The sequence below is a fragment of the Cyrtonyx montezumae genome, unplaced genomic scaffold (genome assembly GCF_038088225.1).
Source record: "Cyrtonyx montezumae isolate F1298 unplaced genomic scaffold, pur_monq_1.0 scaffold_2, whole genome shotgun sequence".
In the NCBI taxonomy this organism is placed as follows: domain Eukaryota; kingdom Metazoa; phylum Chordata; class Aves; order Galliformes; family Odontophoridae; genus Cyrtonyx; species Cyrtonyx montezumae.
The window spans coordinates 22,909,212-22,935,357 of record NW_027071936.1 but is presented as its reverse complement, the minus strand read 5'-3'; the positions used below and the strand labels follow the sequence as shown (position 1 = coordinate 22,935,357).

At 34.2% G+C, this 26,146-nt stretch overlaps 1 protein-coding gene and 1 non-coding gene across 2 annotated transcripts in view; one reads left to right on the top strand and one right to left on the bottom strand.

Moving 5' to 3' along the window:
- GLRA3 (glycine receptor alpha 3) overlaps positions 1–26,146 on the top strand; it is a 69,485-nt gene that overhangs the window by 18,380 nt on the left and 24,959 nt on the right. The window contains exons 2-5 of the mRNA XM_065736076.1: positions 315–442; positions 5,410–5,477; positions 20,500–20,723; positions 23,075–23,157. Coding sequence (XP_065592148.1) covers positions 358–442; positions 5,410–5,477; positions 20,500–20,723; positions 23,075–23,157 — 460 coding nt within the window. The 5' untranslated portion in view covers positions 315–357. The remainder of the gene's footprint in view (positions 1–314; positions 443–5,409; positions 5,478–20,499; positions 20,724–23,074; positions 23,158–26,146) is intronic.
- On the bottom strand, positions 6,239–6,310 carry TRNAM-CAU (transfer RNA methionine (anticodon CAU)). Its single transcript has one exon. It is a non-coding gene; the product is annotated as a tRNA-Met (tRNA).

The window sequence follows — 26,146 nt, the reverse complement described above, 5'->3', positions numbered from 1 at the left end:
TAATTCTGTGATAATGCTTCAAAAAATGTTAACTGGAAGTGTCATTGATCTCAATAAATCTTGAGGAAGATGTAACAAAGTATTTAGCTTAACTAAATAATATTAAAACAAGCTTTCTATTTCTACTTCCTTGCTATTACTAATTTTTTAAGCGTAAACTATCGTGAAATGGAACACCAACTCAGCTGTTTTCCTGTTCATGCACTAACAAATAAAGTTTTGATTCTGCAAAACTAGTTTGCTTAGCAAAATATCTAACAAAATGTTTTGTTTCTTTTGTTTGTTTTGTTGTTTTGTTTTTTACTTGTTCTTAGCTTGGTAGCTACAAAGGAAACAGACAGTGCAAGATCTCGTAGCATGCCAATGTCGCCATCTGATTTCTTGGATAAGCTAATGGGTAGGATGTCGGGCTACGATGCAAGGATCAGACCAAATTTCAAAGGTAATTTCAAACGTAAACTTCCAAATAATTAACAAAACTCAACTTTCTAGAAAAAAAAATAGAAACAGACTTATTAAAGTGAATTTTCTTTGATATCATGATTTATTTCAGTAGTATTGTGCTCTACTCCTGTCAGTTTCTCAGCTGAACTAATGCAGAATTTTGAAAATTAGTCTTATAACTATATTTGGGTCATCTAATAGTTGTCTTTTTCCCCTTTCCTGAAATACTTGTTAATTGATTTGAATTCCCATTTTCACAACAGTAGTCTGAAGTAATCTAGAAAGGAAGTTACATGAAACATATGCCTGATGCTGAATATGAGGAATATATTAACCACATAACCACTGAAATCAAACTTGAGAGTTTGTCTTAGTTACCAAATCTATCACAAAATTCTCCAGTAATATATTCTTCTCATGCCTCGTACTGCTTTATAATTACAAGAGGAATTGTATTTCCTCTTGTTCTTTTCCCTATTCTCAGTTTTCTACTGAAAATACTAGTTTGATAACTGGAATTGCCTGTCAATATGTTCCATATTGACATGCATCATAAGGAAGATTCAAATAAGATTAGAAGTCCAAAGGTTGCAGATGCAAACATTACACCTTCTTTAGCATGAATCATTCTATTCAAATGCAGGCATGTTAAATTAGTACATTTAATAGAAAGATTATAGATAGATGCATGATACGTTATGATGCAGTTACACAAACAATTATATACAAAAAGTTTCACACATTCTAGCTTTCACAGTCTAGGTACTTCAGGTAGATTTGATACACTTTTCAGAATGCAGAATTCCACTAATATATTGGGATTATACTTAGCTCTAATCCTGAATCTATAGATCAAGCTAATAATCTTTAAAATTCTCCAGAACATACTTTTTTTTTTAAGGGATAAAGCTGTTATGATTTAAAATGATACTCTTACTTTGCCTCAACTGCCTCTTCCTCTGCCTTTGTTGCAAAGAGCTCTAACTTTCCATGATGAGTTTCACTACATTTGCTACAAAACTTCCCTTTGAGTAGACAAGCCTCCCCCCTCAGAATCATCAGTTGCTACCTTTACATCTTAAGTCTTATCTTGCATTGATTTTTATACTTTGACATTTCCATACCTTAGGAACTTAAGTATTAGTGACTCTTAAGCCACTGTTAATTGTTGCTTTTGCTAAAATTTGCCCAGAATACTTCAAAATGAAAAAGTAAATAGTTTGTCAACTTAATCCTCACCTACAAGCCATGTACAATTAGTGCTGTAAGTATACATTCATTATCATTATATATTCATTATCACTTAATCTGTAAATGCTTCACTTTCACTTTTTCTCAGTGAGAGGTCCAAGGAGATGAAGGGGAACAGAATTAGGACATACACTGGCCAAAGCAATACTCCACACCACATGACATCATGTGGAAGGAGTTTTGAAGGGGATGGAGGTTCATCTCACTTTCTTCTACTTAGGGGATAGTAAACAATTGCTTGTGCATCGGTTGTTTTTGATATTCATATAGTCATAATTATTATTCATTTTGCTATCTTAGTAAATAGCTTTCTTTTATCTTAACCCACTAGTTCTACTCATTCACCCCCAAAGTTCTCTCCTACATCCCACCAGGAAAGAGGCTATGTGAACAATCTGTGATACTCAGACACCAGCCAAGTCAAACCATAACAGATCTTTATTAAGATTTTCATGCCTTGCTCCCATAATATTCTCCTTAGCACACAATCTACCGGCTCAACCTAAGGTACCGTTGTGAGGGGCAATAAATGACCTTGAGAAAAATCTAAGCAATGCAGTCTTTCTTCATTTTTTTATGTCTCCTGAAGTGCTACAAAGAAGGGCTAAAAATTCTGAGATTACAGTTTAGGGATTGATTTGTGGATTGGATTTTGGAGTTTGTCATGGACACAATGCAGTTTTCTGATGGGACTACACTGAAGAACAGACAGATGTTTAGAGATTAGTGAACTCAATGTAGTACTTCTTGAATATATTTCAGAAGACTCAAAGCCTTGTTTTGTAACTGTTGGAATTTAAAGAGACAAAACCTAATTTGACATTGTTCTTTTTCAGAAAGTGCACATTCTAAATCTTCTAGACAGCTATGTAGTTTGAACAAATCTGCCCAGAATGATTCAGATCTGTCACTGAGAATAAGTGTCTCCTTAAGTGACTTTGCCACTTTCTTGTTAGCTGTGTTTGTCCTAGAACAAATACTGCAGTTTTGCCTTTATAAGGTTTTAATTTGGTAACAGTCTTAAGAAGCAGACCTAATAAGAGATCTCAGATAATCATTTTAAGTATTCTGTTCTTTCAATAACATTTCTGAATGAACAAGATTTTAAACTAACTTCTTTGTATCATAATTGATCTTGCTCAGTAAAACAAAATTATACATTTTGTCTGAGAACTGTGCTTCTCAGTAAGGAATTTTGCATACCTATTCTTTAACAGAAATAATAGAATGTTGACGATACTGTTGCACTTATTTAGATAGGAAATAGAACAAGTGACTATATCTTGTAAAAAGCATTCAAACTATTAATGGAAAAATATGTATTTTGTAACTATAAATCAAAACTATAGCAAGATGTTTGTAACACTTAGATAGCCCAGATAGTAGCTCAGACACTCAAAAATTCAAAATATTTCACTTTCAAATTTGGACATAATCATGATACACATACGTAAAAATTGTCATGGACTCAAACAAGATGTTCAGATACGACCACATAAAGAAGAGGTGCTGCGTTGTTAATCTATACAGCAGATGATGTATCCTTTGGTAACAATTTCTTAAGGTGTAAACTTTTGGTTTCATATAGGAAAGTGTAGATTGTTCTTAGCCTCGATACTGACAAACAGCATTCAGCAATTATTAACTTAGGAACTTCTTAAGCCAGGACCTACTTGAAGTTACTTTTGTCTTTTCCAGTGTTTTCTGGCAATAAAATTATGATGCTTTGCAATTGCACGAGGTATCTTTTCTTTTTTGTTGTTTGGTTTGAATGTGGCAATTATTTTATTGCCACATGCCTTATTAAGCAGTGGAGGAAATTCCTCTTCACTTTTACAGATTTTTTGTACTTATATATCGCTCCCTATCATATTTCTTTTCCAATGTTTAAAGCATTGTTCTACAAATACTGTTTTTCTTCATACATTGTTGCAATCTTAAATATTTTATTGTTTGAATCCCTAGACCATTTCTAAATTGCTTTTAGATATGATTTACCCTATTTTAACTAGTTACTGTCTTTTTGTAATGCTGCTTTCCAAATTAAGCTTCAGTGTTGCAGCTATTTAAGGTTTATTTCCTTTATAAAAGCAACAACACTGATAAAGAAAATTTTTTTCTAATCTACACTTTAAAACAGTGTTATTCTAAGCAAGATAGTAACAAGCCAAATTTGAAATTATTACAAATATTACCACATAGATATTTCAGAAAAGAAAGCTGCCTTGAAATCAAATTATCTAACAATTTAACATAACCAAGAAATACAATTTTATCTGATAGTTTTTAGTAGTTCTTAGTGACTCCACTTGATTGCCTGCTTTTTCCATTTTCCTTGATTGTCTTCAGAAGCTCAATCCATATGTTATCAATAATAAGCATTTACTGAATTCTAAGGTGTATTAAATATGCTTTAACTGCTCTAAATAATAAACAAAATTGCAAAATGACTTTAGTGTCAAAGTGACTGTAGAATGATACCTGCTTATCCAAGAATTCTACATTGCATGTGTAGCCTTGTTTATTACAATGATTGCATTACAAGTAGCTATCTTTTCTTACAAGTGTCATGCAGTACTTCAAAATTACTGTTTTGAGGAAAGAAAGCTATATGTTCCAAGATGGGTCATGTTGGTAGAAGTTTTAATGAATGGTCTGACTCTGAAACATTTGATGTCAACTTGATCAGACACATTAAATTTTGCTAGTTGTAAAGCAGAGTAGCCAATATTTAAGTGATCCTAACAATGAAATATTACATAAGTATTTGCAAGACCAAGTATGGATCTTCCATTATAAATGGCTGCTTACTACTGGAAAAAGAAACTAGCATTTCCAGTGCTGAAATGGTTTGTTAACATACGAATACAAAGGTGCAGGAGAGTGACAGAAGAGCCTAAAGATGGAAAAACCTTGTTTTCATTGCACATAGACATAGGTTGATAAGAAATAATGGAGAAATCAGCATGCTACACCACAATAGCATTTCTACAGAGACTTGCATAGAAGTAATTTAAAACCTTTTCCCTGGAGAGTTGACTTATTGCTCAGTTATTGTAGTGACTGCTCTACCACTACTGGTGCTTCACAAATGCAAGATAAAGCAGAACAACAGCTGGCTGAAGATCTGCAGTAATAGAAAAAAAAAACAGCTTAAATGGATTCTTAACAATATTTTGAATTTAAGAGAAAGGAGAATAGAATCTAAGTCATTCTTTCTTATTCACATTTGTACCTGTCAGTAGTAGAGATAAAAACAGCAATAATGTACTTCTGTTTCCAGAGATGACAGATAATGTAAAAAAAAAAAAACTGCCCAGAGAGAAAAAGGTCACTTATCCCCCTAACTGTTGTAGAAAGTCATATACAACTTCCACTTAAAAAAAAAATAAATACACATTTAAAATGGACTTTTTCTTGTCTTTTTTTCCCCTGTTGTATATAATTCTCTGTGCAAGTTCATAATAAACTCATTGTCTTTCTGTTAGAACTGGACAGTCTGGTATTGTAATTTTGAGAAAAATTGAAAGGAATTTATAACATACCAGAAATCATTCAAATTTTTCATTAAACGAGTTTTGAGTGCAAAATTATTTCCTCTTAAATTGACAGATACTCTTCCATAATAGTTTACTACATCAGTTTGTTTTACAGTCACTCAAAAAACACTGATTCTGGAATAGAGACTGATGTTTTTTCTTTTTCCCTTTGCAGGCCCTCCAGTTAATGTCACATGCAACATATTTATAAACAGCTTTGGATCCATTGCAGAAACAACCATGGTAAGATACCCTATCTTAAAAAATGCTTAAAGTTCAAGTTAAAGATACTTAATAAAGTTAAAAGCAAGGTAGAACTTCTCTTAATATGGAACTAAATGAAAGTGATCCTCTCCTGAAAAGAGGAAGTGAGAACATTTAATTTAGGTATTCAATTTTTCTAATAGAAAATACAGAAAGCCTTCAAAGAAAAAAAAAGTAAAGAAATTATTTTTAGTTCTCCATATGTTTTCTTTAACAGTTGTAATGAATTTATTATTTTCTATTAGATAGGTATTAGTTTCTGTAGCATTCCACCTTTACAAGATCAAAAATCTCTATTCATCGTTAAATGAATTATGTAGTGCATATGAAAACATACTTTGTTTTAAAAGTCATTTTTCCATAGACATAGCGCAGAGAGATTAGAATCATAGAATGTCTTGGACTGGAAGGAACATTAAAGATTGTTTGGTTCCAACCCCATATCATGGTCACTTTCTACTAGATCAGGCTGCCCAGTGCCCCATCCAACCTGACCTTGAATACCTCCCAGGGATGGGCCATCCACAGTTTTCCTGGACAACCTTGTGCCAATGCCTCACCAAATAATTTCTTCCTTATCTCTGATGTAAATCTCACTCGTTTTTTTTTAAAACCTTTCCCCCTTACCCTATCACTATCAGGCTGTGTAAAACGACAGTCAGCAATGAGGTCTCCCCTCTCCTCTCCAGGGAGAGTAACCTCAGTTACCTCTGCCTTTCTTTATAAAAGCTACAGCTGACTAGCAGAGGATGGTTTCGATCCATCGACCTCTGGGTTATGGGCCCAGCACGCTCCCGCTGCGCCACTCTGCTGTTTTCATAATGCTAAAATGGTGATCCGGTGTACAAAACTTCAGTACAAATTCTAACAGGTAAATATAATTGGATTGCACAGTTTTTGTAACCACAGAGTCTGCCTGATCTTTACATGCCATTAAAGATAGTGGCAGATGATACTGAGAGATGTAGGCAAATATTCCCAGATAGGAAATAACTTTTTTCCACCAAATGCAAACCGCAGATGGATATGGTGTCTGAGGACATGTACTCAGTTTTGATCAGAGGATTAAGTAATGATCACATGATTAGAATAGTACTCCACAGCTACTTTTGAATGACTCTGAAACAGAGCCAGCAAAAAGAAACAGCAACAAGATCATGCTAAAAAGGGTTTTTGCAAAATTGACATCATAACTTAAAAACATCCTGAATTTGAAATGAGAATACCTCTCATCTCAAGTATATTAAAAAACAAACAAACAAGAAAAAGAACACAATTATAAACACTTCTCTTCAGTAACAATAAGTTAATTATACTAAACATATTTACATGTAATATTAGAAAAGTAGAGTGCTTATGGTCAGCAGCTGTGAACTCTTATAAACTCAAATCTTGCATTTTAGAACAAGTACTTTTATGCAGATAGAACTTTTGATTGTATGTATTGTTAGCCTACTTCTCCATTGAACTGAAAAGGAATGTCTTCTGAAGAAGACATTAGAAGCTTTTTATCTTAAAACTATGTTCAAAAAATCTTGAATTATTTTAAAAACTGAAGTACTGCCTTATTGAAGGAAAACAAATTCACTGCAGTTCAGTATTTTACCTATTCCCATGATTGAGCCAATTGTTACTTACAGTAACCCTTAAAATCCAGAAATCTATGTAAATCTTACACATTCTTGAGAAACACTCCTTTTTCTAATCTGCAAATAGAAGAGCTTATATATGTAAGAATTTCAAAGTATGTGGTACCTGGAAGTCTCTCTGGTGTGTAAAAGCAACAGCTGACTAATGGGGAGGTGCCTACAGTGCATTATTTTATAGATGTCTATTAGTCCCTAGCCTTCATTGCCATTGTAGTTCTTCTTTGTACTATTGTTTCTGATCCTGTTTCTCTTATTGATGACCAAAATCTTTGAGCTCCCTCTGCTGTCTTGGTTACAAATAACACAATTATAGAATGAGAATGGGTTAAAAAAAAAAAAAAAAGGAAAAACTCTAACTCATCAACCTCCATCTACTCTTCTGCAGTGAGGTCTAATAGTTCAGGGAAAACCACAACAGTTTAATTTGACTTGCACTTTGTTAATGGTTGAAATTGTTACTTTAATTTCCTTTTCTTTCACAGTTCTTTCAAGGTCTTCAAAGCACAGGGAAGGTGAAATAATTATATCCTTTCTTCATCTCAAAAAATGAATCAGATATTTTTAGTGGGGAAAAATGGTATGCCACCTTCTATTAGGAAACTGTAACTCAAATTAAATCTAAGAAATTTTAATTCATCATATGAGTAGCTTAATTTATGCCAGGAATTCTAAGAGACAACATAAAATAAAGCAAAATTTTAAATTCTCTTAAAAAAAAAAAACTTTCAGAATTGACATTTCAAATCATAGAATCAGCTAGGTTAACAAAGAATTTCAAGATCACTAAGTCAAATCATCACCCAAGTCATGCCATGTCTTTTAGCAGAACATCCAAACATCCCTTAAAAACCTCCACCACTTTCCTGGGCAGCCCATCTCAATGCTTTCTGTCCTCTCTATGAAAACCACTTTCCTTGAATACAGTGTAAACCACCCCGATGCAACTTGAGACCATTCCCTCACATCCTATTAATTGTCACCTGAGAAAAGAGGCCGACAACCTTCTCACTGTAATCTCCTTTCAGGTAGTTGAAGAGAGTGATGACAACTCCCCTCAGTCTCCTCCAGGGGAAATAATCACAGTTCCCTCAGCCACTCCTCCTAATGCTTGTTTTCTAGTCCCTCCACCAGCTTTGTTGCTCTTCTGTCTACATGCCTGTGCAACTCAATAATCTTCTTATACTGCACTGAACATAGTATTTGAGGTGCAGCCTCACCAGTTACTTATAAGGGTCAAGCCTTGCCAATCTTTCTATGTCACTAAGTTGAATAGTAGTTCCAGGGCTGAATATGTCTCAATTATATTCACATTCATTCTCTTGACAAATAAACTCTTACAGATCTGCACATGTAATACACTTCACTTTTTAGTTTCTTCCACCCCTTCCCCCCACTTAGAGATTTAGAAATCTAAGGAATAGAAACATAACAAAACACAGAAGACCAGAAAAAAAAAAACCTGATATAATTGTACAACATTATCTGCTGAAGATTTAAAACCTATCAGACTGCTAGTCCATGTAGAGTTAAATATCTACTGGCAATATGGAAACTAAATTCTACAGAAAAATTTATTTATTGGTGTACAGTAAGTTTCAACTTTTATCACAACATCCTTAAAATGTATTAAGAGTTTCTCTAATAGCTTATGTTTCACTTTGCAGTGCATAAGCTAATGCAAAGAAACATTACTGTTTGTAAGAGCAGCGTTAACATATGTTGCTGACAGCTACCACTGAAGCAATGGTTATAGAACACTTGCTTAAGTTATGGGACCAACTATACAAAAATACTGTTCTGATTCTAGTAAGTAAGACTGAACAAACTTCTCAAGATTTTGTAAGTTTTAAAGGTCAGTAACACTTGATAGGTGTACTACTGTATCAAGATATTTCCTATATATTATTATGCATTTGATTGAAAGGGACTCTCATTGAGAGATCTAATGGCAAATGACATCAGAGCAGATAATTAACGTGTTAAAAAGCACACGTTTGTTACTTGATCCTGCCGTAATTCTGCCAATGGGTATTTCTTGACTCAGCCTGAGAAGACGTTATCCTAAATGTTGTTAAGAAGCAAGTGAGAGGTATTCCTGTGCTCCAAGCTACAAGTTTATCTTAAATTTACATGTGGTTTACATTTACATTTAAATGTGGTTTCAACTTATATTAACCCATTTTTAAATTACTATAGTTATTCTCCTTTCATGAGTCACAGCTCTTCAATTTCATTAGCTCCATCAAGTAAGCATTTCTCTTTATGTTCTATTCTAACTGTTTTAGGTCGTCTTTAAATAGAGTACTTGAAAGGCATGTACACTTGAACACAGTGCAAAGTTCAAACCTGAAGAGTTCCAACAATATTTTTTCATAAATGAATAATTTAGCTTATTATGTCAAATATTAAATATTTGCTTTTCTTTGGTGAAAATATGCTGAAAAATTATGTGTAATGGAAATAGTGATGTGCTAATGCTAAAGTAAATGGCAAAAAGATCTACTCTGCACAATTTTTATTTTATCATAGAATCCTTATAGTTGGAAGGGAACTTTAAAGATTATCTAGCCCAGCTCCCCTGCAATGAACAGGAGACATGCACAGCTCAATCATGTTGCCCATGGCCTGATCATGAGTGAACATAAAAGCTGCCTTACAGTTTCATAATTCACAACAGCAGCAATACTAAAAAAATCTATTTTTCCTCATATTTGATAGTTAACTCCCCTCTGTTGAGATGCTGATTTTTTACTTCATTCTGTAAAGTTAAAAGTTAGTTCTTGTATCGGTTGAAGGCAAGTTATTTAGCATCCTCTCCCTTATAGTCAACAAGCCAGTTTATCAAGAACAAGACCAGTTTGAATACTGCATAGAAACATGACACTGAAGAATCTTATTTACTTAGATAAACTGTAACGTAAAGTAGATGATGCAGCAATAGGATGGGTTGGATTAGGGTATATGTGGAAGGGACCTGTACAGCTGATATTGCACACTTTGATTGTCAGGTATCAGTAGCTGAATTACTAAATCTGGAAAAATTCTGTTCCCTTCTGTCATCAAAAGTTAACCTTACTCAAACATTTGGAGATGAGGAGAAATAGTTTCACTGTGCTCATCTCCTGACCTCTGGGAAAGCTATGAATATGATTGTATTACTTGATCCCTTTTCCTAACCTTTTATTGCTGGGTTATGAAATGAATATACTCTTGTGTTCTTTCTAAGCATCTATAACTGAGTTTTTTCCTCGGGAAATAACTCCAGCCTTTTTCAGCTCTTATGATTCTGAAAAAGGAAAGGAAATGTCAATTTTTACTTCTTGCTTCCTTTTGAGATTGATGAATGATTCAGTATAAAAAAGACAGAATTGGGTTGGACCATTCCAGAATTAAATTCCAGAAATTTGAACAGCAATTGGGCTTTGCATTGAAGAAAATATATTTGACATAGTTGGTTTAAATGCAACATCAAAAACAGCTTATTAAATTGATTTTTAAAGAGTCAGAAGTTGTGTTTTTCTGGGATAGATGGCCCTTGCAGAAGCTGGTGGCAGGCTTCTTTTTCTGGTCCCTCAAAACAGTGGTTTTTAATCTGTTTCCAAATGCAACTCCCCATGGAGTTACTATGGAGCAGTAGTGTTATTTATTGGTTAGTCAAGTATGAATTAGCTACCTGAAGGAAATATTACAGGGATGATATCAACCTATTTGGTGTTTTTGAAAGGCAGTATAGTCAACATGGACATAAAGAAAAGCAGAAATTTATAACTATGAACAGAGATATGTCAGTAAAATCTGAGCAAATAATTCTGCCTTAAAGATGGGCATTCAGTTATTCTGTCTTGTTTGTCACCATAAACCAGCAACAAGATAACTGAAGACCAAGTACCAGGCTTTTTTTCTACACAGCATCCTGGAGCCAAATTCTGCAAGCATAATGTACAAGGAGGTTTCCACAATGAAAAAACTAAGATTCTTCATAAAACAAACAAACAAACAAAAAAAAACAACAGTAGTTTATAGTCCCAGGCGTCACATGTACCCCTTAGCTAGGGCTGAAGGCTGAGTGGCTGTAGCCACTCATTTAAACTCAGCATTCACAAAGCCTGTATCTCTCTTCACCTACTGCTGCATGCATACAGTATCTGCTGCTTTGACTTCCTTGGCCTGGAAGAAATGTCAGATCAGATGTACAGCTATCTATACTAACTTCATGCCCCAAATCCTTAAGTGCATTAGAACAATTCAGCCAGAGTTTATTTCACACATTTACAGGGCAGTTAGCAGAGCTAGACTTGTACTTGTATATCAAGTTATGTTTTCTTATGTAATTGATTATGAAAAAGACTTCTTCAAATATTTTTCACCTTATTTTCAGAAAACAAACTGAATCCAGGTCTACAGCAGCTTTAGTATCCTAAGCATAAGAAAATTCAGCCTCTACAAATCACACCTACAATGGAACTGCTTTGTTTTCATTTGATTGTTTACTAAAATATACACTTACCAAGATAGGTTTTACAATCAGCTCCTCCACAAATACTGCAGAGAAGCTGCTTGTTCGCTATGATCCATTTTAACATTCTTACAGATTTTTCAGATCACTCTGTACTATACAGAAAACTGAACAGCTTAAATGAAATAGATCACTATTTCTGTTTTCACACAACCACACAGTGTGATTATTAGGAAGAGAAGAACTGGAGGGACCCTCTTGAAACATCAGTGCAGGTACTTGCTGATGCAGACAACCTAGTTTTAAAATCCTACTCGTCAGTTGTTCAAATGTTGTCTAAGGGTTCCTTCACATAACAGCCCTCATGGAAGCTTCCTTATGCTCATGGAGAATTTACTTAACCTTTAGCTTATTTCTCTGTATTCTGTGTTTCCCTGCACCCATCTGATCTTGTTCTAGAAATGCTGAAGTAAAGTTCATGCTTCCTATTATCTCTTACCTATGTTTGCTTCATGCAGTTCTCCTTTCTCTGACTGCTTTCTTTCAGTGCAATGAAAAGTCCATGACTTCAACAGCACTGCTGCACTGTGCAAAATCTATGACGTTATCCTCGTCAACACTTCTTTCCTTACTTTTATATTTTTACATTTATATATTTAAATTGTTTGAATAGCAGCTGTTAAGCTAGCTGCTGCTAGAAGTTTGTACACTGTATACAGAGATTACAACATTAACCAGATTAAGCTATGAAGATAACCAATTTCCAAGCTGAGATACTCTCTGTATACATAGTGGAAAATAAGACCAAGGCATCACTACATAGATCTGCTCACACTGTATGAGGAAGGCTGTTTATAAAGTTGTTTTGCAATAGTGAATGAAGGTTCATTCCATTAAGGTTATGACTACGTAACTCTCATGTCTAATACATAAGGATACAGACACTAATACACAGATAATAAAGAAGAACAAAAAAAGAAGACAGCAAGAGACCTGGCAGGACAAAATAAATTATTTCACAAATATCTTAACTGAACTATCTCACAATATGTATTTACACAATCTCATCATAACATATACAAACTTTACCATTACCCTCCATTAAATCTAATAGGAGATAAAACCATAAACTCACTTATTGGTAAACATATTCTAGCTTTCTCCCTTGCCTTTCGCTTGAACTTACAGTTTATATATATAAATCTAATATAAAAAATAAATTTATAAGAATGTATATTGTATATATTTGGTTTTTTGTTGTTGATTTTCTTTTTAAAGAAACAAAAGATAGAATAACTCGAGAGTGACTGTAAAAAGTACTTGACTTAAGAAAATGAAGAAACCACAGATTGTCATTTAGTTCCTATATTCTGTTCTTGAGTCTAGTACAAGTGTGCTGGAAAGTCTCTTATCTACAATATACTTCTACATGAAGCATTATCTTTGAAATTCTATCCATGAATAAATTTGAGTTATTTTAGCATCTTTAAAATTTCAGTTCCGCTCTCATGTCTTGTTTTGAATACTTAGTACATCACTGTGCATGTGAATTTTTAATTACAATAGCTAAAGTAATGACCCAGCATGAAAAAACTGGGCTCTGATTTTTTCTTTCATACATCATGCACACACTGCACAGATATAGCCTGTCTATATTATGAAAAAAAAATCTAATCATTTTATGATACTTTAAAATTCAACTGTAAGATGATACAAAATATTAAAAGAACTTGTAAGAAATATGATATCTTTTTTTTCCACATAGTATACACAGTACACTGTCATATGCCATCCTGAACTGCTAGCAGAACAAAAGATGCTATGAAAACATGATTCAGGCTTTAATTTTCTTTAAAAGACAGTATGATCACAGCAAGATATAGGGTTATATACGTTTTTATTGACATGATCCTGCCTACATTGGCAGCTAGATATTTTCCTTTTTTTTTTTTAATCCTCCTAGATGCCACTGGCAATTTATGCAGTGGTAAAACATCCCCGTTGGTTTCCTTGGTTTAAATAACCAAAAAAATTTACCACAACCATAAAAATACAGGAAATGAATTAAAAACAGAATACACATACATAGCAAAAGAAGGCAAAGAATGTGCCCTTTAATAAAGCACAAATCCTATGAAACAACAACAGGTTAGTTAAAAAAACAAAAATTAACTCACCCTTTCCAATGATCAGGGATATCTTAAGTAGAGTGTAATTTCTGCCAAATAAAGCCTGCTACCTCAGCTTCTAGCCCTTAAATGAGGGTGAGGAGGAGTGGATCCTGGATCCAGACCTTCTGGTCACTCAGGTGCACTGCTTCAAAAGAGCTACCTGAGTTAGACACACCTTCTCACCTAGTGATTAGCTATTGATTCAGACTGAGCTGGCAATTCCATTTAACTCTACCCCTTCACAACATGAACCAATGATTGAGCAGGTCTGGGACCCACATTCTCTAGCTCACAAAGGTAATTTCTTCATGAAAGAAAGAGGTTAATAAATGGAATTTGTGCCTTTTCAGATTTTATTTATTTCCCTGAAGAGTATACAGCAGGTTTGTTTGAGGCAGCCTAGTATCCCCCCAAAACCCTAGGACATCTAGGCTGGTAGACATACAAAATTACTGCAGATGTTCATCTTTCTGAACCAGCAGGGAAAAGGGAAAATATCTTGGATCTTTCCAAATACCACTACATGTCTTTGTGTACATGAACAAGTTGTACACATTCTCCTCAGCAGTGATACATTTCAACTTCTGATTAATTTTCAAGTGTGTACCTATAAAGGAACTTGAATTTCTGTACAAAATTCTTGGTGCAATTCATGCTTACCAACAAATTTAAAAATGGCACACATATAATGAAGATTGCTTAAAATAGAGATAGGTCCCTTCACACAGCTCTTTTTAACTTTTGGAGTTAGTGGGCACTGCTTTGAAACATAAGCTATTTCAGTGTTGGTTCTTTTTATTCTATCCAATTTACCCTACTTCAGACAATGCCATGTTTGGCTCCCAACAGATGGAATACTGAGAGGAAAGTTAGTATCGAATTCCCCTTTGATCCTTTATATTTCCCTGAGGGGATTAAACAGAGGTTGATTTCAAATTCACATTTTCAATGAAGACTTCTACTGTTTTTGAGTCAACCACTGAAACAACTGATATTCTTAGTGCTAACATATAAACTACATTAATAACAATGTGAAACATGTAGCACCAAAATGTCACCTAGATATATGAATCATCTCAGATAAATGTAATTTTTCATTTAGCAAAAAATACCTTCTGGTGCAAAGCACCTTCAGGGACATATAACTTCTCTGGAGAAGGAAGAAAATTATTTTGTTCACTGAAAACATGGCAAAGATCAACAAGAGAGTATTTTAGTATATGATGTTTATTCATGTAATTGTCACATCCATTTTCATCTAATCCCTTGTGCAGCTGTTTGAAAGTGCAAACATTTTAAAAGCCCCTCAGTTGAAGCTTAAAATCTCAGTCATATTGAACAAGTTGCAAATGTGATTTTAGTGTAATATGTTAGGAGTTGGGAATGCACAACTTCCATTAAGAATTTAAGAATTATATTCAGCCTGCCATTAATATAAATTCTAGGACACACATTAAGAGCTGTGACAAAGGTTGTGGTATAGTACATTGATACTGCATTTAATTTGTTGAAAGAATAAACAACCCAAGTGTTTTGACTTCTGATATGACAAATATTTGTGAGCACAGAAACTTAAATCTGAACATTACTACTGATAATTAACCAGAAATAGTAATAACAATGATATTAATAATAATAAAAAAATAACTAAACCCGTGCATTTGGTAATGGCTCCTACCTAAAATCTATGGAAAACAGGTAGATTTTGCAGAACACAGCTGAATTCAACAAATATCGAATGTTTTACAATAAAGAAAAGGAAGTCAGAATCTAAAAATCAAAGATTACACAGAAAAACTATAGTATATACACTCTTCTTTTTACCTATGGGTTGAATTACAAAGATTGAAAGCTCTGTACTAATCAGCATCCTCTGAATTACCTGTGCTTTTAGTAAGGAAAGATTGAACTAGAACTAGAATAGTGACAGGAATGTTCACGTACTCCAAACCATTATTATTGATGATGAAAGAGTTATTCAATGCAACAGGTCAGCAAGCAAGTTACGTTTATTTGTTACAGGCAAAACATTAATAGTATCCTGATTACTTCATAATCCAAAGCTGTGAAAGCAGGCGACAAACTTAGAAATTGGTGCATGAGTAGTGCACTGAACTCTACCTTTCAGTTTTGAAAAGGAATCTAAGAGTTGTTATACTATAAGCAGCAATTTCAAAGTCCTAGTTTCAGCTAGTTCTTTGGCAAGTGAGTTCTAGTTCTACTGACTTCGATACAAATATTGTGAGCCAGATATTGGAGTCAAAATCTGCAAAGAGTTAGATAAAATTAAAAAAATATATATTAAGAAAATTATTAATATGACACTCACCAGGACACTTAATAGTTTTGATTGTAAGGGGAAAAAAAGAAAAAAAGAAAAAGAAAAATTAAAATATTAAATAGCTTAAAATCTGGATTTATACACCTATGGATGGAGGAACAGAGAGATCGTGATTCAAAATCCATCAATAATCTTTTCTGAATAGCTCTGAATAGCTAAAGCTTCCAGAGAAGCCTTCACCCAAATCCTCAAACCATCTGGCCTGTCCTACTTAATGGAGAGGGTAAGAGCACCCACCATTTTCAAATTACTGTAGGATTACAGCTTTTATCCAAGAACAGACCTGCGTTTCTGCTCATCCTCAGCCTGCAAGGGTTCAGATCTAAAGAGGTGAATTGCCAACAAAGCTCTTATCCATGTAACTCAAGGCAGGACCAGACAGGAAAGCTCTTCATCTCTGAGTAAGGAACTGCATACTTGACCTAATGTAGCAAAATTTTAGGAGTCACGGCCTTGGCAAGGAAAACTGCAAGAAGGTGGCTTCCTCCTAAGGAAGATTCTTACTGAGGAGGAATCCTGCAGGGCTGGAAAATTCAGACTTGATTCTTATTAAGAGAGAGGGAAAATATGCCAGTTTCTCCCAGACTTTGGTTTCTGTATGGCAAGAGCAGTAAAATCATTTTTAGTTTTATTCATTCCCCAAATCCATTCTGGTAAAAATGTTTCCACCATGGAAGTATTCCGGGACTGATTGTAAAATAGTTCAGTGAGTCAGATGAACTATCTTAATCAACAGCGTATCTACACTGCTTCTTGTAATGAATGCCCTGTAGCTATTGAGCACAGAAAAGCATGTTCTTAGGGATGTTTGACATTAGTCAGATCTTGTTACTCTGACACAGATTTGACATGTCAATTAATGTTAAGTGCTCAGCGATCAATTTAAATCACAGTTAATTTTTCTTTAGCTGCTATTGTAAACCTCTGACAGATTAATGGGTTGCAGTTAATGCTGGAGCATGGAGTCTATTGCAATTTTTTATCACTCATTAACTGAACTGCCCTACATCCATAGATTGCTACTAGCATTGCTGTAGTTCAGACCTGTAATACTGGAAAAACCTAATAAAACTAGGGAGGCGTTCCACTTTTTTCAATAATAAATCATTCCAGTAAAAAGAGCAATGATGTTTTTATTAGCATAAGTTGAATTATGAGCCATTTCTGTCTATTCTAAATTTGTTTTCATAAAGAATATTTTTGTCCCTAGATTTAAACTTATTTCCCCCTCTAGTATTTACCTTTCAACATACCTATGGAGGCCAAGTGAGTCTTCTGTTCATCTTTGCGTTACCACTTTAAAGAAATCAAATTTTCTTTTCTCCTCTCACAGTACTGGCTGTCCATTCTGGTCCTAAACCATTCTTTTGTGAATGTTCTTCTACTTATACTTTCTTTCAACATGCATGGCTACAGATGAGGCCTCACCATAGATAATCTCAGTAATCATGGAATTTCAACTACTAGGAAGGAGAAAAGACAAGGAAATTCTTCAGATTTAATACAACTGATACTTAGTTTCTCAGATGTCAGTCCAAAGGCTCTTCTGCTCTTTTAATTTTGCAATGATATTAGTTACCTGCAAGCAAAGCGACCTACCAATGTGGGAGACTTACTTAAATACTTGAGTTTCTGTACCTGAGAAATGTCATCAAAGTCATATTAAAATCATTAGCTAAATTAGCTTTTGGACCAGTATGAAATTTTCAGATATGCAAAGGAAAATTAAGAAAATTTACCCAAATAAATTAGGTTACCTAAAGCTTTGCAACAGAGCTTGTGGACAGAGAATACATAGGGGAAAGGTCACACAGGAAAGTGAAAAATAAGAAAAGGTAATAGGTTTTTACTGATAATGACTTAAATCTCTTGTAAGGTATACACAAATCATTTAACTCACTCCCTTCTCCACCATGCCTTTAACAGTTCCCTCTTGTTCTGCTTTCTCACTGCAGTTCATCCTGCTAAGTTTTGTTCCTTATTTCATAGCTACTAAGGATCAAATTCAGTACCTATTGTTATAAAGTGAATTTAATCCACTCTATCATGTGCAACAACTTCTTCCAGTATTATGCAAAATAGAACTGTTAGCAACAGATGTAGAAACCTAAGAAGGAATACAATAATCGCAACCTACTGCCCTTTACATGTACATATCTTAGAAAGGTGGGCCTTAATGGTGTTTGATTTTCAAGCACTTGTAATGCATGTAGTTAATTAATTTAGTAAAAACATGTTCCAAAAGGTCTTTATATTCTATTTTTTATTTTTTTAGACTACATCAGTTTTAAATGTGATTTTTATGACTTCACTAGAAACTCCTCAAGTATTTTCAAAGGCAGGTCTTTAAAAGACATGAACTGAAATTCATAATACTTATCAGTCAAAATTTAAACATTCTTCAAAAGAATAGTGTTTCATATAAGGCCATTGCATTTACTCTTATCACTGTTCTTGGAATGTCCAGATTTCCATCTTAAATTCCATAGTGAACTAGAACAAATAAAGTCAGTACCAATTGATTTTATTATGCAAAAGACAAATCTGGATTTTACTCAGCATGAAAATGTGATTATTTGGTTCAAATGACAGCATTCAAAAGTTACAAGAGCAGGTAGTCTGAAGTGTTCACATAAAGCACATATTTTGGAGATTTGTTTTTGTATCTGGAGTCTAGAAGGATTCCACATTCTATGTAGTAGAGAAACGTAGTTCTACCTGCATCAGTATAATGAAAAAGAAAACATACTCTGTAAATACTTTAGATTTCACTGTGTGTTGCAAATTGCTAATCAAAACACCAGAACTGGAGACATTAAGAATTGAGTTCTCAGCATAGATAGCAAAGAGCAGATACTTGATGTCTGAGTGTTAGTTTTATTGTGCTGTGTGAAGCAGATGAACAGTATCCTAACCCCTAAGAAAGTTCATTCTGTAACCATGAGTTTTGTAAGACAGTGGAGCAAGTGCAAACCCACAAATCAGTCTCATTCTGCTCAACCAGGGCACAGCAGATGTTTGATAATGGCAGCCTTGAGGTCATGAGGAAATCACACAGCTTAAATGATGATTTTTCTCCCCCCACAAAGGAACTTTTCAGAACAGAGTAATTTGTGTTGGGAGTCACCCCTCTGGGCAAGTACCACACAGCACAGTAGTAATCCTCTTGCAGGAAAACAAATCAATTCAGACAGTTTAATTCTGTTCCCTGTGTTGGCATCAAACCACCCTACTTGTTTAAAGAAAGTTGGTATTGTGCTCACATGGTGTATTTATAAATTGAGTCAGTGACTGCTTGTTCTTCATGCTATAGTAACCTATCAAAGATATATGTTTGAGTAAGATATTTCTTTTTTTAATGAATAGTTAGAGGCAATTTAAGACAGACTTTTCAGGGGAAAAGGAAAGAAAAATTGCTTCAGCACAACTTAAATTGGATTTTTTTTTTCACCTTAAGGTCTGGAAGAAATTTATAACAATTTACTTGGACTCAGTTTAGGCAAATTGACATACTATGTCACATAAACTGAAGTAGATTCCTCCATTTATCTTTCTCCACTTTCCTCTTGCTATGTTTTTGTCTATTCTGTCTTACACCTAATAAGCAATCTTTAATTGTGTAAGAAATCCATTCATTTCACTGTTACTGTCACAACTGCTGCAACACACCACCCACCACCTCACTGTGCTCATATCCATTGGTAAGTCTCCGTGAACATTCAGCAAACATCAATGAATGTCAGTGGATGCCATTTTTCTGCACAGAGGAATTCAGTGATGCATCTGTGCTCCATACACACTTCCATGTCAGACACCATTTTGTCAGACTCTATACGTGAACAGGGGAAGAACAGAGCTCCTCATACAGCTGTACAGTGCTGTACTACTCTCACAGAATTTTTCAACAGGGAGCTGACACACAGAAAAACTTAAGTGGTATGTCTAAAATATGAGCTGACACACAGAAAAACTTAAGTGGTATGTCTAAAATATGTAAGGATTAGAGAGAGAAGAAAGATGTGAACTGAGTTTCTTACAGTAGAACTGACAGACTTACTGCCTAGGAGGGGGAAGTTGAGCATTAAAAGGTTATGCCATAAAACTTTCTGCATGCTCCTCTCATTTCCATTTCAAGAAAACACTGTTGTAGAAGTCATATAAACTACATAAAAGTTGGATTTCCTTATGTTCGGATTTTTTCAATTACCCTGAAATTATGCTTATCCATTGTGACCCCACTAATACAAATGGGTATCATGCTGGCAATCAGCTGAGTAATTCTTTTGTCATCCACAGATGGACAGGGGATTACATGGCTAAGAAATGAAATAAAAGCTAAATCCCTGTGCTTGATAAAGATTTGCTTGTTTTCTCTTTCATTCAGGATTACCGAGTGAACATCTTTCTCCGTCAGAATTGGAATGATCCACGACTCGCATACAGTGAATACCCAGATGACTCTTTAGACTTAGATCCATCCATGCTGGATTCAATTTGGAAACCAGATTTGTTCTTTGCTAATGAAAAAGGTGCCAACTTTCACGAAGTTACAACGGATAATAAGTTGTTGAGAATTTTCAAAAATGGAAATGTACTTTATTCCATCAGGTGAGTCTTTAGTTATGTGATTTTTTCAGAGAGAAATTCACAAGTGTATCTAAGAATTGTTAACAGCTATTTTCAGTTGATAGTCACACAGTTCAACTACTAAAGTAAATATGAACCCTAAATACTGAATTTCATCATAATTATTGTTCATTTTTAATTCCAAAATTGAATGAGATTTCTCATTTGAAGTATTCTTAGTAAAAAATAAGAAAAGCATCATTCTCAATTTAAATCACAGACACTGAGCCTAGAGGAACTCAGACACTTGCACACTGGAGTATTACAGTCTGAACAGATCTGTGTATAAACTTTACATGTTGTAGTCTGCAATGCCATAACAATCCAATGTAATTTCTCTTTCATTTTTTTTGGATATTTCAGTCATATTCCAACTTGGAAACATGAGCCATATGATGAAGTATGAGATTTTAAGAATAGCTCACTTACTACTGGAGGTGGAGAGAAAAGTGGAAAGTAAACTTTTGAAGTTTTAAGAAGCTGTAAGCAGCAACCACATCTAAGTATTGACTGTTTTTGGAACTGTTCCAATTCTTTTCTCTTCTCTCCACTTTCCTTTTATCAATAAAGACATCATTAGACTGTAGCAGTAACAAAATCATTCTTCCAGTTACCTTAAAAAAAGCGATCAAATGAGAAGAACATTTGATATAGGTATGCTAATGCTATAGTCATGGTATAGAATTGGAATTAATTCAGGGACCTACTTCAATCAAATCTTACATGTCTCAAACTGAATGTCTCTTTTCCACTTACCATTTGGTTTTGCATCATACTGCATCAAATGGTAATTGAAACTTTTAGAAGAGACATTAGGACTCTGAAGAACAAATTATACACCAGGACAAAAAACCACAGTGTTTGTGACTTGTATGAGTGACAAGGGAGTATCCTTCTTCCTGTCTTCCAGTGCAAGTGGGCAGCATGTTTTCAAGCTTACACAGGAAGAAAGGGTTTGGTTAAAAGTCCTACACACATTTCATATACAAAAGGAATTAGTATGCCAGTTCAAGAACATAATCATTCTTCAGTGTCACAACATTTGTTCTGACACAATAAACATATCAAAAGCAAGGAAAAAGGATTCCTTCCCTCAACCAAAGCTGAATCAATTATCTCCAGACTCAGTCACTCTGAGAGATGCTGGCAGTTTGAATGAATAACATTTCCTCCTTGCCCTACTCTTTCCAAATAGACACAACACGTAGACTATTAACATAAGCACTCTGCTGAAGCAAATTCAGATAGCAACTTCAGTAGGTTTCTGACCAAGTTGACAGTCTCATGGAATGGGGAACAAAAAAATTATAATACTATATAGCCATAAGAGCAAATGTCGACTGTGATGCTTGTAGATACCATATTCTTGTGGAACTAGAATGCTTAACCTCCCATGATTTAATTAAGAACTATTACAGTTTCTGAAGCAGATTTAAAATTATACAGTAATCATTTTAGTCGAGTTGCTGTGCAGCTTTGTGTCACTTAAGCTTTTCATTAAGGGGTGATTTAATTGCAAAAGAACTGATATTGAAAGAAAAGAAAAATGAATGTTGCTAAATCTGTTTTAATCTCATCCACTCCCTTCCCCTCCTGTTTGCATCTGAATAAAATATTCATGCAAGCAAACAGTGAAAAAGTACCGATAATATTTAACATAAAAAAAAACTTTATATAAAATTCTAAAATATTTACTAAAGCATCAAGTAGAGTCCAGGTACTTCACTGAAATGGCTGGCCTACATACCGGATTTTGAATTTGAAACTGTTATTAACAATATGAGAATAGGACCAGAGTGTGAGTTCCCTCCTTTGACTCTGTCTGGTGGACTGAAGAGACATAGTAGCAACACAGAAGCAAAAGAAGTTACAGGAAGAAAAAGAAGTGGAGTAAAAGAAATATGCAGCTGTACTTGCCAGTCCCAATTCTACCTAGCTCCCCAATGCCAAAAACAGGGGGAATGGATTTAAGAGACAGGAACTAGAGCACTTCCCTTCTAGGACAGCTTTATGGGTTAAGGAGCTGAACTCAAAACACTTGGAGAATATCATGTGAACATGTAAATGAACAAATTTTTTGTGCAAGACATTCTTTAGCAAGTACAAATACAGTCATGACACTAAAATAAAAGGATTTGAAATACTGTAACAATATAATAATAATTCTAAGAGTCACACAGATTCAGTTAATACAGATCCGTTCTGAGAGCCTTCTAATGAAAAGCTATGGTTTCTTCTATTTCTTATGATTTCCTCTGTTTTGATGCACTCTTCCTATGCAATTATATGGTATTTTTGTGGTGCATTTTTAATATATTTTTGTGTTCTTTCAGATTGACTTTAATACTCTCCTGCCCAATGGATCTCAAAAATTTTCCAATGGATGTGCAAACATGTATAATGCAGCTGGAAAGCTGTAAGTGTGAGCAATGTATTATCTTATAAATACTTTTCTAGAGATTACAGCAATTTTGCATGGAGTAGAAAGACTCCTAGTGACATAAGGAGAAAAATCTCTCGGAAATGAATCACCTATTTTAATCTGTGAAACACTGATAAATTTCAAGGGAAAAGATTTTTTCATTCTTATTTTTACAGACAATCAAGTTTCATATAAATCTAAATTTAATACTGAACTGATGTACTCAGTACCAGAGTTTACCTTTATGTGACATTTATATGTATTGTGATTAACCATTAAGTCTTCTCTGTGTTCACACACACAGAAAGACAGTTACATAGGAGAACATAAGGAAAATATGAGAATAACTTAAGGATGTGATCTATGTGATTAATGTGAATATCTTGAAATTCAAAATAACTTGGTGTACTTAAATGATGGGAACAAGGTAATTTATACTGAGTCCCTGCTCTTCAGATTCCTGCATCAGCTCTTTAACTTATCTATGTGTTAGAGCCACATACCTGTAGTTTTTGCCTAATTATCCTAGAAGTGACTAGAGAAAGGGCTTACTGTAAGGGGGAACTGTAAAAGGTTACACTATGTGTATGTATATGTTCATGATTCTGTATAGCGTATGCCACCTATACTGTCCTCAGCCTCTCTACAGGGACCTTAAATCAGTGGAATGTCCCTTAGAAAATCTTGGAAAGGGCTGTGGACCTTCTAGGGTACAAGGAGGAAAAAAATCTATACAAAGTATCATCCAGCAAGGAAGCAAAAGTGAGCATGACATGACCACCAGCCATAACACTGGAAGAAATCCTAGAAACCAGAAGGCTGCTGGGATTTGAAATAATCTGCAGTAGAACAGTTAGGCTGGCATTGGAAACAGCAAGCAAAACACATAAGACCTACTTAATGGTCTTCTAACAAAAGAGAAGGTCTGATGATTTGCCTAAGCCAAGTATTACATTAGAACTTGCAAAAAAACAAACTACTGCATATGTTTTGAATAGTCTCTTCATAAAACCTTATTTGCATTATACACAATTATCCTGAGGAGAGTAGAGAGAGAGTAAAAAAAGATTAGAGAAGACAGGCTTTGAATAAGTGATACAATTATTACGAACACCTTTTATGTGAAACAAAATCAGTATTTGCTAATTCAATCTGTCATATGTTGCATTTATAATCTACCTTAATATTTCCATTAGATGAGAAAACAGGATGGAAAGTATACAGCTGCTATGTCATTTCAAGGCACACATACAGACAAAAATACAAAACTGAATCAATGAATCATTGAATCATAGAATCACTTGGGTTGGAAGGGACCTTAAAGATAATCTAATTCCAAACTCCATCTGTGAGCAGGGTTGCTATCCACTAGATCAGGCTGCCCAGGGCTCCATCCAACCTAACCTTGAGCATCTTCAGGGATGGAGCATCCACAACCTCTCTGAGCAGCCTGTACCAGTGCCTCACAGTCCTCTGAGTAAAAAATTTCACCCTAATATGTCATCTAGATCTCTCCTCTCTTAGTTTAATGCCATTCCCCCTTGCCCCATCACTATCAAACCATGTAAAAAGTAAATTCCTCTCATGCTTGTAAGCTCCCTTCAAGTACTCGAAAGCTGCAATGTGGTCTCCCCAAAGCCTTCTCTCTTCCAGGCAGAGCAAGGCCAGATCTCTAAACCTTTCTTCATAGGAAAGATGCTCCAGCCACTTAACGATCTTTATGGCTCTCCTCTGGACCTGATCCAACAGTTCTGCATCCCTCTTGGACTGGGAAACCCTGGTCTAGAGACAGTACTCTAGATGGGACCTCACAAGGGCAGAGTAGAGGGGGACAATCACTTCTCGCTCCCTGCTGGATACCTCTCTTGATGCAGCCCAGGATACTGTTGGTCTTTCAGGCTGCAAGAACATACTGCTGGCTCATGTCCATCATCAGGACTCCCAAGTCCCTCTCTGCAGAGCTGCTTACAAGGAGTTCTCTCAGTCTGTACTTGTACCTGAGATTGCCTTGACCCAACTGCAACTCCATGCACTTAGCCTTCTGGAAGTGTTCTATCTGATGCTAGGATTTGATCTACCAAAGGATGTGTAAGGAGGCAGGCAAAAAAATGCAATTTTTTTTATACTTTACCTCTAATAAGTAATGTGTGTAACTTGCCTTTTCCCTTAAAATGATAAAAATTTAGAAGAGATTCCTATCAGAACCATCCTTCTAGTGATGTGAAGAAGAAAAGTAAAAATGATATGATATATGTTATAACATAATATAATATATATAACATAATATAATATATATAACATAATATAATATATATAACATAATATAATATATATAACATAATATAATATATATAACATAATATAATATATATAACATAATATATATAATATAACATAATATATATAATATAACATAATATATATAATATAACATAATATATATAATATAACATAATATATATAATATAACATAATATATATAATATAATATAATATATATAATGTAATATAATATATATAATATAATATAATATAATATATATAATATAATATATATAATATAATATATATAATATATATAATATAATATAATATAATATAATATAATATAATATAATATAATATAATATAATATAATATAATATAATATAATATAATATAATATAATATAATATAATATAAAGCATTCTTTCAAAAATTCTGGCAAGATGGATTTTGTGAAAATAAATGATTGAGAAAAAAGGGTAACCAATAAGTACTTACAGATAATATGAGACCTAGATTTATGGTTTCAAAAAATAATTTTCTATATATAGAATGAGCATACAAGATTATTGAAATGCATTACAGGACATAAACACAACATACAACTTGATTTAAGTATTTCTTACTTTTTTCTTTTTTTTTTTTTTTACTGCAATGAAGTAGTATCTAAGAGAAGTGATATGTTATTATGTATAAGTCAGTATGTCAGAACTGTTTG